Below are 18,095 nucleotides of genomic sequence, written 5' to 3'. Positions count from 1 at the left end.
GCTCTACTGCCCTGCAGAGGGCTTCTTAGACACCGATAATACCGAAGCAGAGAGATTTATGCCAAGACTTATCCATTTGAAAGTTTCCCTGTGTTCACTGCAGAATGTTATATCAAAAAAAGTAGAATCTTTCATTTCTTTCATTCATATGCTGTAAAACCCTCAATGAATGGCACTATCCGGTCAGTAATCGGGATCTTTAGTTTTTGAATTAGCTGTGTGAGCTTCAGTGTTTTACACTCCTAGAAATATATTAGTGAAATGCCATTTCATTCATACGGACGGTCCTCATTAATGAAGTCTTTACACTTTTCTTCCCTTCAACTTCTAATTCCCGCACCTCAAGGGAGAACATTTTCTTATCATCTCCCTCTGCCATAATTGAATTTGCATACCTATTTATGAATCTTGAGCCCCCAAAATAATTAAGTAATGAGCGGGCTGGCATTCACCAAGGGCAGGCCCGCCACCCGTAGATGTTCATTTGAAATGCTTATGTCTTGAAATAATGATAAGTGGTGACTCTTTGTTGAGTATTTGTACCTTTTGATGAAGGGCAAAGCCATTTGTTCATAGCTTGTCGTAATAAAGTTTCAGTCTTTTATATTTGCATATTATAATGTATTTTATCATATCCAAGGTCATTAGCCCGATCAGTGCCATTCACATGTTAAAGGTTGGCATAATATCTGAATGCAAATGACTAACGACACTGAACTGTGCTTGGGAATACGATGAGATATAGTTTTCACAGAAACTGTTCCCCCTGTCCATAGAGATTAACAGCCCCCTGCTCAACAGCCTCTGATGAATGAATTAGCATAATTAAAGCAAATATGCCTCATCACTTCCTTCTTGCCAAGGCACAACGCCTTGCTTTCAGTTGCGAGCTCTCAGGTCGGCCAGGTGGCTGCTGACACTGGAGGGGAAATCAGACATGGCGAACACTGCGTAAAAAACTGTCAGGTGAAAGGAGAGCAGATGAAAGGGAGAGGAGGAGGAGAGTCTCTTTAGCCCATGGCTCCATAGAAGTGCCATTCAGCTCCACTCTGCTTTGTCAGAAGCTTCAGAGAGTTGGAGATCCACGGGCGTTCTTGTCCAGTTGCTGTGGAGTGAAGCTATGATCCACTTGCCACTGAGGGGGTGATGAAATCTGCCTTGACTGCAGCGAGTCCTGGCTAACCCCCAGGTGACTCCTTTATAAAGCAACTCACTCCTTCTCACCCGCTGACATGCTTAGTGACAGGCCGACTCGAGGGGTGACTTTCAGGAGGTAGATCCCTAAGCTCAGTCAAAATGAGATCTGAATAATTCTGTTTGAATGAATAGTTTAATGCGTCTTTGGAAATCACTGTTTACCTTGGTACATTGTACATATGTCATTTTCAAGGACAAAGTTGGTGATGAGGATGGATGTTTCACGAAAAAATACTGTTACTACTTTTATACTACTACTCGATAATTACCAGGAACCATTTGCTATTGTACTAAGTGCACAAATACAAACAGAGACACACAGATGTAGAGAGCAAACCCTTAAAGGTCTTGGCATAGCTGTGGTAGACTCAAGATTAGATAGCTTCATCTGGCAGAGTTTGCACTTCATCTCAACTTTGTTTCTTTTTCTTTTTGAAGGAGTTCCAAGTTCCACACAGAACTTTTTATGTCTGTAGTCATCTTTGGCATTTGATATTTCTCCTGTTTGTATGTTCAAATGCCACAGAAAATACTGTGCTGTAAAATAAAATTTAAGGCATGTTAAATCATCCTAAAAGTCATCTTTGGTAACCAAACCTCTGTAATTGTCTGGGAAAAGCTCAAAATTGCAGTGGAAAAGCGGCATGACAAGTATTGTCTTTCTTTTTCATTAAAAAGATATTTTTCAGACAGTAAGCGTGAAATGAGGAGCGAGAGAACAGTGGGAGACACACAGCAAAGGGCCGGGTCGGAACCGAACCCGCGGCCGCTGCAGGAGGACTCAAGCCTCTGTGTTGTCTTTCCATTCAAAGCTTGACACAGCTTATTCCTCTGTAGCGTTGCGCTCTATTGTTGTCCAACGACAAGAAAACTCCAGTGAGTCACTCCGTTGTCCTGGATGACATGTTACTGCATTACAATGAACATGGGCGCTGTTGCTTATTCTGAGTCCACCCCCTCGCATACCATCTGTACTGTGAATACACCACCACAATGTGATTAAATGTGAATTAATCCATGGAAGAAAAGACTCCTCAACCAATGATCAGTTTTTTTTCCTTTCTGTGTAACATTTGGTTAAAACTACATTGCCCAGTTATTATAGGACATTATTTAGCTTAATTTACTGTATTTAAATTCTCAAATATGCATGTCTTTCACTTTGAACCAACGGGCTGGAGTGAGTAAAGGGAAGATGTTCAAAATTGAGAAACTGACTGATGCATTGTTGGTTTTGCTCTTTTCATGGGATTTATTCTTATAGAGAAAAATACAGTATTCTTCAGTCATAGTGCCAGAACTGGCCTTACCCTTTAAAAACTGTCCTTCATGCAGCCATAAATAATACAACTGGTCCTTACAAAGTTAATAATATTTGTTCTGGTGTTTTGTTATTTTCCCTCATGGCCATCGCAAGCATGCAGCCTGTGTAAAATAATATTTGCTCTTTACACCCAGAGTTATACTCTCTATACTTGCATGAGTTATGTAATTACAAAATAATTAGGATTGTCTTGCCAATTAACCAGACTTTGTTTGTTCTGCGTGTTCTCTGTTTAGCCGGTAGCTGTTTGTAGGGGGCTGTGGGGGGGTGGGTGGCTGGTTGGTCGGGTAGCGCCTGAAGGACAGCCAATGGCATTATTTGTGCAAAGTACATCTGCAATGTCTGTTGTTAGTGTTTGAAGAGATGCACACAACACACAGCGGCCATGAGTCGAAGGGATTGTGCAAAGCATATTATAAATGTTAAAGCATCCCAGAGCCAAAAGCGGAACAATGAAACAAAACTACATTTTTTTACTTCACAGTGTTTTTCCCAATAATATTCTTTTCTAGAGTATATCAGGGGATCTGATGATTCGTAACATCCAGCTAAGCCACGGTGGGAAGTACGTCTGCGCTATAGACACTGACGTGGAGAGCCTGTCCACCTCTGCAATCTTAGTTGTCAAAGGTAAGAGAGGCAATTTCTATTCAAAGGCTTGTTTGTGTTTGCTCACATACAAATACCCAAGTATACACTGTAAAGTAATGTGACACTGAAGCATCTGCCGAAGTATGAAAGGAGTCAGAAGTTTGACAGAGTGAGATGCGCACAACCCCTGAGGCTTCTGTGTAAATATATAGTGAAGGGGGAGTAAAAACTGGATGTTACCTCAGTCAGAGGTATGTCAGCTTGTGTTTACATTACATACAGTGAGCGTTGCTGTGCACGCTCACAGGCGATGTGTGACTCGTGGGGCTCAGCTGAGGTAGCTTTGTTTGTATGTGCTCCGTGTATCCGGCTCAGCGTGCGGGCTCTCCCCTGGTGATTTGCATTGGTATTCATGCCCTTAACAAACTGTAATAGCTGTCCCAGGTGCTTTGAGAAGGCAATGTTTATCACAGAAAATGACTATAATTGGCTCATTTACACATCGGCGAAATATCATGGAAAGCATCTGAATAATGGAACAGCAGAGCAAACAACATTGTAAAGCCAGTTACAAACATTTGCTTCTTTCTTTTACTGTGTGAATTGACTCATCTTTGATTCTTCCCTTTTTCGCCTTTCCTCAAGAATGAACCTATCCAGGTTATCTTTCCACTGCGAGTGATCCCATGTTCAGTAATCACTTTGTAGCCCCGCACATCACACACGCAGTGAATGAAGTACGCACAGAGCGAGGACGTAGCCCTTAATTAAAGAGAGTCCGATGGCCTTGATATGCTACATGGTGCTAGAATCTTTATGAGCTGGTGCTAACCTCATGTTCACCCCCCTTGTTGCCTAATTGATTTAGGTCCACCAGGTCCCCCGGACAAGGTGTCGGTGGAGGAGATCACAGACAGCACGGCCCAGCTTTCCTGGACTCCTGGTCGAGACAACGGCAGCCCCATCACAGGCTACATCATCCAGGCCCGGACGCCTTTTACGGTGGGCTGGCAGGCTGTTGACACAGGTAGCACGAACTTCTCCTCCTGTCGCTCTCTGTTAATATTCATGTGGGCTCCTTTTATTTATTCATCATTCAATTTGAGTCCAGTTGTGTGGTAGCCTGATTTTCTGAGGATCTCATCTCCCTGTTGCAGTGCCGGAGGTAGTGAATGGGAACATGCTGACAGCCACAGTGGTGGGTCTGAATGCCTGGGTGGAGTACGAGTTCAGGGTGGTGGCTCGCAACGCCGTGGGCCTGGGGGAGCCCAGCCCGGCCTCGGCCAAGACCAGGACTGAGGATGCCAGTATGTAAAACTTTTTTAATTTACTTCCTAGGTTTTTCCAGGATTTCTTGCCATGAATTTAATATAACTATGGATGATAAAATAAAAGTTTATGGATAAGTAGATTTTTTTTGTCCCATCCACATACACTGGAGGTAAATTAATGTCTACTATATTGACTTAACTGAATGCTGATTATACTGATTCTGTGGCCATTTCGGTAGATATTGAAAATGAAGTGGTGTCCCGGTGCTGTTTTATGGTGCAGTCACACCAAACGCGAATTTGCCATGGCATAATACATACATAGCAACGCAAGTAAAAACAGCTCACAAATATTTGCCTGTTCCCCTTTTGGAAAAGAGGAGAAGAAGACTACTGGCTGTATTTCGCCTTCATGTCTATCACGTCACGCCACGAGATACGTGAAACTTGCGTCTATTTGCATCTTTTCATTGACTCTGTATGTAATGTCGCTGTGCGAAAACTTTGTTTCAGGTTTGGTGTGATCACAGCATTAGACGCGTAAAACGCACACGGCATCTTCTCTCAATTTGGAGATTCACACGTGTGGTAGAGAAGCTGAATGTGTTAAATAAAGTCAGAGGGGGAAAACGTGCATGAACAGGAATTTATGATGTTTCTGAAAAGTCCCAGACACATCAGAAGTAGTTTTACATTTTTTTATTTAATGTTAGTAAATGTATGTCAAAGCCAAGATGTGCAGTAAATCCTGATGTTGTGTGACATAGCTTAGGTCAGAATACATGCCTCCATGAGACGGGTTCAGAGGGTTTGTTCCATTGCCTACATTACACAAACACACAGCTGCATAGACACATGCTAAAACTCACAGGTTCCTGTATAGGTATTTTTTGCCAGGAAATTTGAGCATATTTAGGCGAGAGTGGAGGAAAAGCTGGATCCTTGTTCTCAGGATTGAACCCTGCTAAACGCTGCTTCACCCATTTGCTGTTATGACACCTTGAATGTGACTATTAGGACATGCACAACTGCTCCTCCACCTACACTATCAGCTTCACACTGCCGCGCACAAACAGCCGAGTGGGAGCAGGAGTGAAGTGGGTTGAGTCGAATGTCGTTTGCAGAAAATTACAAATCTTCATGTACAGTGACATTCCGGCAAAATCGGTAGTTGACTGCTCTCTGACGTGTTTGTGTTTACACACAGTGAGGGATTTGTGGGGTGTAAAACAGACGACGGTATCTTCAGCAGGCAGCCTTGTCATAAGACTACAAGTACAGTTGAGGCTTGTCGCTGAGCTTTGTAAACTGTGTTCTAATTGCTCCCCTCTGGGCTTTACCTCTCAGTTCCTGATACAGCTCCCACTGATGTTGGAGGTGGAGGCGGCACAAAGTCTGAATTAGTGATAACATGGGAGGTAAGTCATCTGTCACATTTTACTATTCTCTCTATCGCCGGGTAATGGTTTTGCTTAATTGTGCAGAATTGAACGGAGCAATTTTATGACCCACATTAGAGAGAGGCACCTCTTCTCCGGCTCAGCCTCCGAGTGCCATTGCTCGCTCCAAAAGCTGGGACAGAGAGCACTTCCTTTGAAGAGTTTTGCACTTTAGCCACAATTACATAGCCAAGCGAGAGCAAAAAGATAAGGTAAAAGATGATTGCGGAGTGTTCTGGGTGATAACAGAGAAAAAGAAAGAGGCTGTGACTAATCACAGAAGCCCTCGCGGAGGTACAGTGCAGAGACGGGCCTGCCTGTGTCTTTGTCTGTATGTGTTTTAATATCACTATAGTTTTGTGTTTCGCTCCCAGCCTGTGCCAGAGGAACTGCAAAATGGAGAGGGCTTTGGCTACATCATCGCCTTCAGGCCGGTGGGCACGGTCACGTGGACGCGGGCGGCCATCTCCACGACGGGCGTGGCACGCTACGTCTTCCGCAATGACACCATCCCGCCCTTCTCGCCTTTCGATGTGAAAGTGGGGGCATACAACAACCGAGGGGAGGGGCCCTTCAGCTCGATTGGCGCCGTGTACTCAGCAGAGGAAGGTACAGACTCCACCGCCCAGCAGCAGAGAGCGATGCTTAAAAAAAAAAGCTATAATCTCTCTCCTTACGACTATGACCTTGAATAGTAATGAGGAAATGAGTTTTGTACCTCCAGTGCTGTTATTTCCCTCCCCTCTCAAGCTGGGAATGTCAACTTGATATTAGTTATCATGCTGGTAGATTACAGGAAATCCTAGCAGACACTTACCACACCGTGCTGTCAGGGAGGTATCCTGTTAATTGAATTTGCTGGGCAGATAGTCTTCCCTTATGTCAGTCACAGATCCCATTAAGAGAGCGGGGGAAATAGCTTTTCAGTGAAACTACAGGTCTATTCTGTGCCTTTCCTCTTATTGCTATTAGTGTGTGTGATGGTGTGGGATGAGTCTTTGGGATTCTCACCAGTGCTCTATTTCTGCAGTCCCCAGTGTAGCTCCGAAGAGGGTTAGGGCGAGAAGTGTGTCTGCAGCACAAATTGAAGTGATCTGGGAAACTCTGCCTGCCGTCCCTGAAAGAGTGCTTGGATACGAGGTACGTTAAACCTGAGGAGAAATCAGTCTCTTCTTTCTTTCATTTCTCCATTATTTTTTTGATAACATGATAATTGAGCTTCTCCCTGTGGCTTGTTTATCCGCTCATAACCTTCCTTTCATTGTTTCTTTGAGTAGTTTTCTTTAAACTTCTAATATTCCTCCATATCTTCTCAAGTATCTCTGCAGAAATTGTATTTTAAGCGCTATAATATCATGAAATGACCTTAATACTTTGGCGCACCAGCAGCAAACCCACAAGAGGAAAATAAAATCCCTCATCCTTTCAAGAATGCAAAGAGGGCTTTGCTGTTTCCCCCCCCCCCCCCCGGTGCTCTTTCAATATCTGTCACCTCTGGCCCTGGGCACAAAGCTCTCCAGTTGCCATAGCGCTGGCTCCGTTGTCCTTTCAGAACGGAGCTCGTTTCTCCAAACGGCGTTCTGAAGTGGATTTAAGCTGCTGAATCTCAATAGGCCACCAACAGTATATGTCCAGAGCCTGTCATTAGACGTCGGTAGGACTGCGAATCCATTCCAGTTGGAGTTTAATGTAATCACTAATTACTTGTAGAAAGATTGCATTACTGTTAACTTTACTCATCACACATAGCGTTAATTGATAACAAATTAAAAAATACAGTCATTTATGGGAGATGGAAAAGCAGAGGAGTATCCTCGAGGGTAGACTTCACATTCAAATTTAATTATTAGAATTATACAGACTTAATTCTTGTGTCACTTAATACCACACACATGAATATTGACAATGACCCAAAGCGAGTGGTGAATTAGTCCGTTTGCGTTATCGAATATGACTTCACCTGCGCCCTTAATTGGATGCTTATAGCCCGTAAGGAAAGCAAATTCTGCATCTTGTTTTACAGAGCGGCACACGATCCTGCTTCACTGCAGAAAGTGGGGATTTGTTTGTCCCGATAAAGCATTTCGAGATATTTGTAACGTATTTATCCACACTCGTCTCGCTTTCCTCAGACAAAATTAAGAGCTGAGCTGGTTTTATTGAACAAAATGAGCAATAGTCATGAATTTTTCTTCCTGGGTCACTTATCCCATGACCCAGTAATGTCTTGTTTATATAACCGGAGTGGCTGAGAGGATGTGCATCAGTAATTGAGACTCCACTTGTGAAAAATTTATTATTCATCGTTGCTCCCTCCCTCTCCTTCTGTTATACAAACAGCATTTCGGATTTCGTGGTGGAATATGAATTTCAATAATGCAGTGAAATGCACCACTAGAATCAGGCTGTTTGTGTCCGGGCTCATGACTTCTTCCATCGTCTTCTTTTGTTTTCCGTTCTCACCAACAGGTTGTGTACTGGGAAGACGACACCAAGCCTGACACTGTTGGCAAAGTGCGCATATCTGGAAACTACACGCTGGTTAACATCACAGGGCTGAAAGCGAACACAGTGTACTACCTCTCTGTGGCTGCTTTCAATACAGCTGGCCCCGGGCCGCAGTCGGCACCCATCAACACCACCACAAAGAAACCACGTGAGTGCGTCCCCCGCGGGCATTGAAATCATTTCTAAACGGTCCTCGTTCATGAACCATGACAGCCCCGCTCAGGTGACGTCATGCTGTCCTCAACATGACATGCATAGCTTTTCTTCGGCTTTGTTGGCCGCGCTCATAAAATCTAATCTGACAAGAGAGCCTTCCATTTACCTTGGTAGAAAAGAAGGATGGGAAAAAAAATTCATATAAATTAGGATTGAGCGGAATGCAGCAGCAGCGACAATTTAGATATTTAAAACGAACAAGGGATGTTAAAGCTTGAATCTAGAAATTATGTGATTTCAGTGAATATGAGTTCAAAAACATAACCGTGGGATGACCCTGTTTCACGACAGCAAACGCAGTAGGGTTCAGCTTCCTCTGGCTGGGTCAGGTATCTCTGCTTCTTTTCCTGTGACCAGGGATTTTACTGCCATACTGACTGTATGATGAAGCTGTGAAAGTCCTGTGACGGCCCTGAGAGCTCCACTGCACTGCAGCTCCCAAAAAATCACATGCAAACAGACAATGCCCAAGAAAATAAAGAGAGAATTTTATTTGATGCCCTCACTTTGATGCAATCGTAGAGAGATGACAGGATTTGAACAAGGGAAGTTCATGCTCAGCATAAAAACGGGGGGCACCTGGACTAAACCATGGTTATTTTATGACTCACATTGGTTTAGTTCTGTATAACTACAGTATTGTTGGATTTGGTTTAGTTTTTATCTGTTTTAACACAGCATTTCTCTATTTGAATTGTGCCATCTTACGTTGCCACACTTCTATCTACATGCTGCGCCTGTTCTGTCAGATTGGTGAAATTGTTTTTCTTCATTTGCTCCTGTTTTGTCTGTTTGCACGTGCTTTCTAAGTAACGTTGAGCTCTCAGGGCCACTGCCTTAATTAGTGCGGCTCTCTGCTGAATCCACAATTTATTGTTCTTCTTTTTTCTTTTTCAAAATCTTTCCAACTGGAGCTATTTATAACAGGGGAAGAATTTATTTGTGTTAACATGTGTAATCTAGAGAGAGCCTAAAAAATAGTGATTCATATCCTTTACCGTGGTGTATGTATACCTCTGCCTCCTTGTCTAGCCCCAGACAGGGCTCCCCTGAACATACAATGGACCATGATTGGCTCCACACTCACGCTGCACTGGGATCCCGTAGTAGCCATGGAGACAGAGTCAAAGGTCACTGGATATTTGGTACGTCCTAATTCGCTGCAAAGCTTTATCTTCAGAATCGAGGATGACACTTTTTGCATTAGCTTATTTTTCCTGCATCACCCTCTCCTGCCTCAGGTGCTGCTGAAAAGAAATCGCTACAACGACATCAGCACTATCTTGACCAACAAAACCACTGTGGAGCTCAGCCTTTCCTCCAACGACAACTATCTCATTCAGATCAAGGCCACGAGCGAGGGCGGTGAAGGTGTGGGCAGCGAACCCATCCACATCCACAAATTAAGTGAGTTTGCTGTTCTCGTTCCTTCTTCAAATCGCTTCCTTTCTGACCCCTGATAAAGCTCGACTGAGGATTCAATAATTCAAAGAGAATATTTAATTTGGCTTCATTGCATCCTTTCCAACCATGTGTAATAGACTTATTTCAAGTGCGAGAAAAAGCGACCTTTTTAGAAATGCATGTGCGGTGTCATCCATCTCTGCCATTGGGTTATTATTCCTTGTTGACTGGCTGCACAGCGCTGCAGCATATAAAGCAGTGCTGTGCTCCCATCCTGCTGCGGTGCAAAATTGTGAGGCGGCTCAGTTTGCCACTCTCCCCTTTGATGTGATACGAACTTTATCTTCTCAGGATACTTAAATAGCTTCTCCTGTTGAAAGCAAGTAATAATGTAGATATGGGGGGAAAAAATTGCACAGTTGGGTTTTGATTTATGATGACGTGTCAGAAATCTAGAGGCTAGCGCAGCAGAGTGCATGTTTTTTGATCGGAGGGTTTTTCTGGTTCCTGACGAGCTGCTGTGCTGGCTTTGGTTGCAGGCATGGGCGCGCGAGGCTCAGGAGCGAGCCCCCTCAGCCCATTGTACCTCCCTGCAGTCCTCATCAGTGCACTGCTCTGCTCCGTCTGGTGATGTCTAATCAGAGCTTACAGAGTGCACCAACCCCCCCCCTCCTCCTCCCCTTTCCGTCCCTTCAGTCAGCCTGTCCTACGCTAACCCCCCACTGGACTGGCACGAGGCCCGGTCTTCAGTGGCAGGACTGGGAAAGACTGGAAAGGATTGGACTGCACCAAACTCTTAAAGGGACCACGCCACTTCTTTTAAAAAGGACCATCAGACAGAGATGTGATGATGATTTGCGTGCATGATATCTTTTGGTATTTCTTCCAGTGTCATAAGTGCCGCCATGCTAAAGGTTTCATTTTAGAAGTTATGATGTCTATATGACTTATCTTCGTGGTATCTCTGCAGATACTAATGCCTTAAAAACCCATTTTACACATACAGTCCATACCAAAGTAGGTGACAGAGGCTGCTTGCTCTATGGTTTCTTTAACCCTATGTAAAAAAAAACAAGATTTTGTATTCACAAGAACTTACCTTCTCAAGATCAACTTCTCTGCAGAAAGACTACTCTATAATCATTGGGTGCATCCATATTTTATTATCTCAAAATGAAACTTAAACTAAACCATTTCTATATGACATCACCAGCTGACACACATCCCATTTTTGCAGCTTTTGCCAAAAGTAACATCCATCACAGACTCGAAAGTTTTACCAGGCTTTGTCAAATATATGAAAGATGCATAGCAAATTGATCAACTCTGCCTCAAATTGACTTATCTCTGCATTCGGAAATAAAATTAGGTTTGTCGGAGAGCCACATGCTCCTGAGCTCAAGGCTACTGTAGAATACTCTGATTGGCATTTTGCTCTCTATCTCATGCTCCACTAAATAATAAATGCCTATCACACCCTGCATTCTTCGTCGAGTGAAAAAGATGGGATTGCCGAGAACAGAGATGTTACTATGTCAAACAGATCCCATGTGTACTGTTCCTCCTCTGCATTTAGATGACCTGTGTTCTAGATACGTATATTATACCACAGAACCTCTACCATCTCCGCTCCAAATGACCAGCTGGCAGAGTGCACAATGGACTCCAGGATAACAGTGCCTTCACTAGAGCTCACTCTTGATTCTTTTTTCTTTCCGTCCTTTTTCAGATACTTTAGGAGAAAGTTACATGTTGCAGAGGCGGCGTGGTTTTCTTTTGTTTCCATAGAAATAAGTTACAAGGGACAGGAAACTCAGGATGTAGAGGGAGCCCATTATTGGAAAGGGTACATTGATTAAATTTTCATCGAGACAAGTACACCGGCGCACCCAAGAGAAAATGGGTTGGAAGCTTGAGGAAAGCCGCGATGGATTGAGATATATGGTGGACATTTGGGTCCCAGTATTTATGGTCTGTGGTATAATAAATGTATGACTCCATCCGTAACATAATTTATGGACTATTAAGGCATCAGAATAAATTATGCCAATACCATGGTGAATAGAGCTCTGACTGGAAATGGAGCGAAAGGCATGGCTGTCATTTTACACCCCCACGCCATCATAATCATCTATTGGACGTATACCAGACTGAACAGTAACAACAAAACATTGCAGCTCTGCTGAGGGAGCTAATTTCCACGCCCTTTTATCATGTGGATGAGTCTGTCAAAAGCCACCCAGTCGAGGTGTGATTACTGGGGTTCTGACATTGTTCATGTCGACGTGGAGGGATAAAGTCAACTGAACTGATACACATTACTGTGCCTTTGCGGAACATGGGGCTGTGTACCGTCATTAGCTCGGAGGCTGTCGTCGTTGTCTGTATTTTGCACTCCGTACCCCGAACCCAACCCCAAAGTCGAATGAAAGCACAAGGAACTGATGCAAGGTGACTGGATGTCCTCACTTAGCCATCTGGACAGGTGTGCAGACCCCAGAGGCCTCGTAAAAAGTCCAAACGGCCGACATAATCAGGCTGTCCTATCTGCTCCTTGACTGGTTTCATAAAGCTCTGTGCTCGTTGATTAGACTGCTGCAGACCAGTCAATGGGATATTGATTTTCCTGCCCCATTATTACAGCTGTCACAATTCAGCTGCTTGATTGACTGATGGCCGTGTTACTATTGCACTTGTTCTGTTGTGTTACATTCATTGATGTTTCAGATGCCCTCCGCTACAAGAAGATTTCAAAGGCATTCTTTTCTTTGTTGTTGTATTTTTGGTTTTACCAGAAATCTCATTTCTATTTGCTCAATTTTCACAGGTTGTACCAGTATTTTGTAGTGTAGTGGTAGATTGTGACTTTGAATTGGAGCAGTGACCTGCAACTGATTGGCTACTTGATTCTTTTGAGTAACAAGTCAAACACAACCACTGTTGGGCTGTTGGGCTCCAGCAGTAGTACACCTGTATCTTTCTTTGCAACTGCATAACAGCCCAGTCACACCAGGACATCATGACCAAATTATGGAATTGATGCGATTAGTGCCGAGCTGTAACTTTGTTGGTGACGTTTTTTCGTGTTATTACCATAGCTAACTGTAACTGTTGTTCCGTTGAGGGAACAGAAAAATGATGTGTCCATATACTTTGAACCCTCCTCTATGGATGTGTACACTGCTCCATGATAGAGGAATACGTTATGAGACATGTTTTGATGGTAGAAGTACATCTTTGGAATAAACTGTGTGAACTAAATATCCCTTTATAAACTGAGCTCAAGCTAGCTAGTTTGGAGAGTTATTGTTGCCATTCAATAATTCTTTATTTAATTTAAAACGTTTAACTAAAATTTAATTGCACAGGATAGAACTAATACAAAAGGATAATATAGGTAAATAAAAAGGTGATAGAGATAAAAAGCTGTTGTGCACGACTAGCACTAGTATGTTTACAGCTGTCTGGCGTGTAGCCACGTGCTCGATAACTAGCTCAGAAACTAGCTTAGTTTCCAAAATATGTGTGGATAAATTTCCCTGTGCCACTTTCTGGTGTGACTGGGCCTTAAAGTAGCTTGTGTGTGCAAATACTTGATCCAAGTGTTGTTAATATTTCCATTGATATCCAAATAAGGTAACCTCACCGCCAAACGGCTGGCTAATATAGGTTATTAATTTACCGTGCTTAAATGTGTGGTTTCTCAAAGCTTTCTTATTTTACATTGCCTAGTTGTAGTTCAGCCTAATGTTTCTTTCCTTTGCTCTTGCTCACATAAGAAAAGCATAAAACTACTGATTCTGGCCTTGTGCGTTAATAATTATTACAACTACAATCTAAAGGACGTGAGGCAAGTGCCACCAACTGAAGTAGTTGAAATGATCACAGAACAACATATCTAATATCCACATGTTCGGTTCAGTTAGATTGGTTTCTGTGTTAGTTGTTGCAAGAAAAGAGTGTGTCGGGTGCAGTGTAAATAGCTTGCGTATATTTTTTAAACATGGCCATCAAAGACAACCTTATTGCTTTTATATAGTGTGTTCTCTGACCTTAATACTGCTGTATTAATCACTGATCTCTGTGAGATACTGACATGTAGAATGGCATTTTCATATTGAAAAGTAACTGTTTTGTCTTGTATACTAAAATTGTGCATGTTAATAATTGTTTGTGAGTTTGTGTTGGATTTTTTTCTAAAACTATAACTTAATAAAAATGTTTATTCCAGCCAGTGGTCTCTTTGTCCGTCAGTTGATTTTTGTGACTTTATTCTTGACAAATTCTTCCCTCAATTTTAACCTTTAAAGGTTCAGTGTGTAGAATCTAGTGACATCTAGTGGTGAAGTTGCAAGTTGCAGCTGTATACCCCTCACCTCACCCTACCCTTCGAAACATGAAAGAGAACCTGTGGAAGCCTTCAGTTGTCATAAAAACTCAAAAGGTGTTTAGTTTGTCCAGTTTGGGCTACTGTAAAAAACATGGCGGCCTCCGTAGAGAGGACCCGCTCCCAATGTAAATATAAAGTATTTAAATATAAAGGGCCCATTCAAGGGTAAAGAAAACAACAATTCTTACAATTTAGATGAAACACACTGTGAAAACACCAGGAATTTTTTATATACAATTTCTGCAAATAGATCCCTTTCCCCTAAATCTTACACACTGAACCTTTAAAGTACAATATCAACTAATGCAGGGTTTTTTTATGAGCTAATCTTGAGTCTTGCATTTTACTTAAAGGCCCCATGTCAAAACAGTTTAATTGTTTTTATTCATATTCTTATTACTGTGCATATATTCAGAATACATTTTCGTTAATTGGAACTACCATAAACCACAGAACCTAAGTCTGGGTACTGTTATTGCTACGGATGCAGGTTAGTTTCTGGGTGTTGAGGGAAACAAACTACAGAGTTTGATATGAGCAATACATTTATTTGAAACTTGTACAAACTGAAAAGAAGTGCAGGAGGCTAAACAGAGAAACTACACCAAATATTTTCCTCGGGACCTCCAAACCAATCAGTTCTGAGTTATGTTTGAAATAGTCATTACAATATTATCTGTGGATATTATCCTATATCAGTGCATGTCAAAATATGGTTTAGCAAAAGCATTTTAAATCAAAAAGAAAATAAATTTAAAACAATGAGACTATGAGACTGTATATTCAAACAATAACTAGATTTTGCAGCCAAATGGTAAATGGCTAAATTGAATTATGATTAAGTTAGAATCACAGGTCTAGTAAAATCCTTACTTGCACCAAGATTGCTTTCAGTGATTGGAGATAAGACCTTATATAGATTCTGTGGACAAGACCAGGCATCAAAACTTAGACCAACTTCAGACTAATTTTATTCCAACCATCCATTCATTGTTTCACCTTTGAGGGTCGCCGGGGGAGTTGGAGCTTGACCTTTGGTGAGAGGCGGGGTACATCCTGGACAGGGTAAATCTACTGAAAAAGTGCTCTAGCTTTATCAAATATAATAGTGACAAAGTATAAATGGACCACTCAATGAATACAAGCATGATGGACAACAACATAGAGCACGTGTACATGTTTTTCTACATGTCTAATCCTTGACTGCTTTTGTGCTTCTGGGTAGAAATTAAACCTCACATCAATAATATGACCAATGTCTCTCGACAAACAACAAATGACATTTTGATATAATAGAAGATCTGTGGATTAACAGATAGTGCAGTTAAATAACTCTTAACCCTTAATTGCTGGAATTTATCCAGGGAAATCTGATGTGTAGATGAAATGTATTTAACATAAATGGTGACATCACTGGAATGCATGATTCATGTCTGAGCGCCTCCTTTCATAATCTGAGGCAGGCATTTCAGAAAGCCTCTGCTTGTTGGATCCACATTTCAATGGTAAGCAGGTCTTTTCACTCTGTGAGATCTAAACAGGATTATTTTACGCCACAGCAGTTTGTAGAGCAAAGGAGTGTTTGAGAATATAATCACCCGATTCATCAAAGCACGGCTTTGCACTGCCTTCTGCACTGCATTTTCCCCATCATTAGCGCCACACACACACAGGATCTATAAAGAATAGCTGTTTCTTTGTCGGACCAGAGGTCGTCTTTAAGTGATACACAAGATGTGTGATTTGAACTTGGGCTTTTTATTCCTGGAAATGATCGCCACCTGTTGTAATGAGAAATACATGAGAGCTTTTCTTTCTCTCTGTATACAGGATGTATGTATAAATTTCCTTCCATTTGGAGAAATTGTGTTTAAATATAAGAGCAAGGTGGTGGTATTTCCCTCATTCTCAAGTAACCACAAAATACTTGTAAAAGGTTTTCAAAATTAAAGTTCACTTTACTTTTTTTTCAACTAAATGTAGAAGTAGTAAGCTCTGCAAAAGTCTTAACACAGAAGATCATCTCTATGTACTGTAAGATGTTTGCAGCGTACATTTATAACATATATTTGAATATACTAAGGTCTCTTCATATTTTCTAGTGTCAGAAGTTTTTCTAGGAAAAAAACATTCTTGGCCAAATAGTTTGGCTGTAACTCTTTACCTTTACCTTATTTACTATCCAGCACTGCTCATCGAACACACAACCCTCTGCTAGTTCTCTGTATCACTAATTACTGTACGTTATACAATGGCAAGTGCTAATATGAAGGTTTGAACCTGGAGCCAACTACAAGACAAAGAAGAGAAAATTCCACATGTATATGTATAAGATTAGGAATGTGATTTATTTATCTTTCTCTACAATATCACAAACTTACTAGCAATAAATAAGATGAGCTTTTGAATTACCTATGTTATCAGACAGCTAATAGTGTGTTACTAATGGTAGATAAACCTAATTAGTCCTGTTCACCTCCCTTGACTTAGCTATATTAGCTTGCAAAATATCAATCAATAGCAACTGACTTAATTCCTCTCATTTCGCAGTAGCATCACGAGGAGTATCAGGTATGCTAAGGAAAACAACATCCCTCGAGTTGACGGGTTTGGTTTCATAGATTTGTGACACTGGAAACTCTTTTTGGAAACTGTCAATGGTACCGATGCTACAGTGGCTGAGACGTGTCACACAAGCACATTAAAAACATAAAATAATCAACATTAAGTGAATTAAAGCTACAATTTAGTATTTTACTTATAAATTCTACTGGTTGTTTTGCATTCCTGTCTTCCGTTAATGCACTGGTGTGAAACGTCTCGGCCACCGAATGATGCAGTTTCAGGCCTCAGCAGCGGCATTAAATGCTTATTCTGCTGATAACGTCTCTTGTATCGTATAAAAAAGAGTGTATGGACATGGTACCAAGGTTAAAAGTGCTTTGGATGGGGTCTCTAAGGACTTCTTGTCTTTTTATACAGAATCAGGAATATACTAGCTAACTGACTACAGCCTATTATGTAAACATTCGCTGAAGTGAGAAAAAGATGGTTATTTTAATTCATATGGTATCATAAGTTTATTTTACCACAGAAATGCTTCAAACAAATGAGTTTGTCCATCATTAAACTCTGCTTTAGTAAAATGGGTTGGAAGTGGACATTTTCAAGAATCACGCTTTGACACATGAAAAAAAAAACAAGTTGCTGAAAGGTACAATAATATTTGACTTTAATTTGAGGTAGGAGAAAGTTTGGAATATGTCAATGTATGTCAATGTAAGAGTCAAATGAGAGGCTCTATTATTCCCATGCCTGTCCATACTACAGTTTAGCTTAGCATACACACTGGAAGCAAAGCAGAAAGACAGAAATGATGTTACACTTTAGTTTTTACACAAATTAAAGAAAATACTTTTAAATCTTAAAGATCACTACCTTCGGAGCTGCTGCAGGTTTTATTTGGACAGACCCAGGCTGCTTACAGCCTTGATGCAAGGCTAAGCTAACTGTCAGCTGGCTCCAGCTTCGTATTTAATCAGAAGACCTAAAATTGGTTTTCTATTCTAACACTTACACATAATGGAGCCATAACGAGTTCTTTGAATAAAAATGGTTCTTAATGAAACACTTGGTCTTACACAGAACCCTTCATAAATCTTTTTTTACTAAAAGGGTTCTTCAGAAATAAAAGGTTGTGGACAAGACCAAAGCCCTTCAGGAAGAACCCTTTTGTAACCTTTATTTCTAAGAGT

General features: G+C 41.5%; 1 protein-coding gene across 1 annotated transcript in view; it reads left to right on the top strand.

Moving 5' to 3' along the window:
* cntn3b (contactin 3b) overlaps positions 1-14,184 on the top strand; it is a 56,963-nt gene extending 42,779 nt beyond the window's left edge. The window contains exons 14-23 of the mRNA XM_035153144.2: positions 3,034-3,151; positions 3,981-4,139; positions 4,270-4,419; positions 5,731-5,801; positions 6,197-6,431; positions 6,853-6,962; positions 8,292-8,478; positions 9,579-9,691; positions 9,788-9,953; positions 10,490-14,184. Coding sequence (XP_035009035.1) covers positions 3,034-3,151; positions 3,981-4,139; positions 4,270-4,419; positions 5,731-5,801; positions 6,197-6,431; positions 6,853-6,962; positions 8,292-8,478; positions 9,579-9,691; positions 9,788-9,953; positions 10,490-10,581 — 1,401 coding nt within the window. The 3' untranslated portion in view covers positions 10,582-14,184. The remainder of the gene's footprint in view (positions 1-3,033; positions 3,152-3,980; positions 4,140-4,269; positions 4,420-5,730; positions 5,802-6,196; positions 6,432-6,852; positions 6,963-8,291; positions 8,479-9,578; positions 9,692-9,787; positions 9,954-10,489) is intronic.
* The last annotated feature ends 3,911 nt before the right edge of the window (positions 14,185-18,095 follow it).

This window comes from Hippoglossus stenolepis, chromosome 3, assembly GCF_022539355.2.
Source record: "Hippoglossus stenolepis isolate QCI-W04-F060 chromosome 3, HSTE1.2, whole genome shotgun sequence".
Taxonomy (NCBI): Eukaryota; Metazoa; Chordata; class Actinopteri; order Pleuronectiformes; family Pleuronectidae; genus Hippoglossus; species Hippoglossus stenolepis.
Note: the sequence above shows the minus strand (reverse complement) of the source record. Positions and strands in the feature narration are given on the sequence as shown.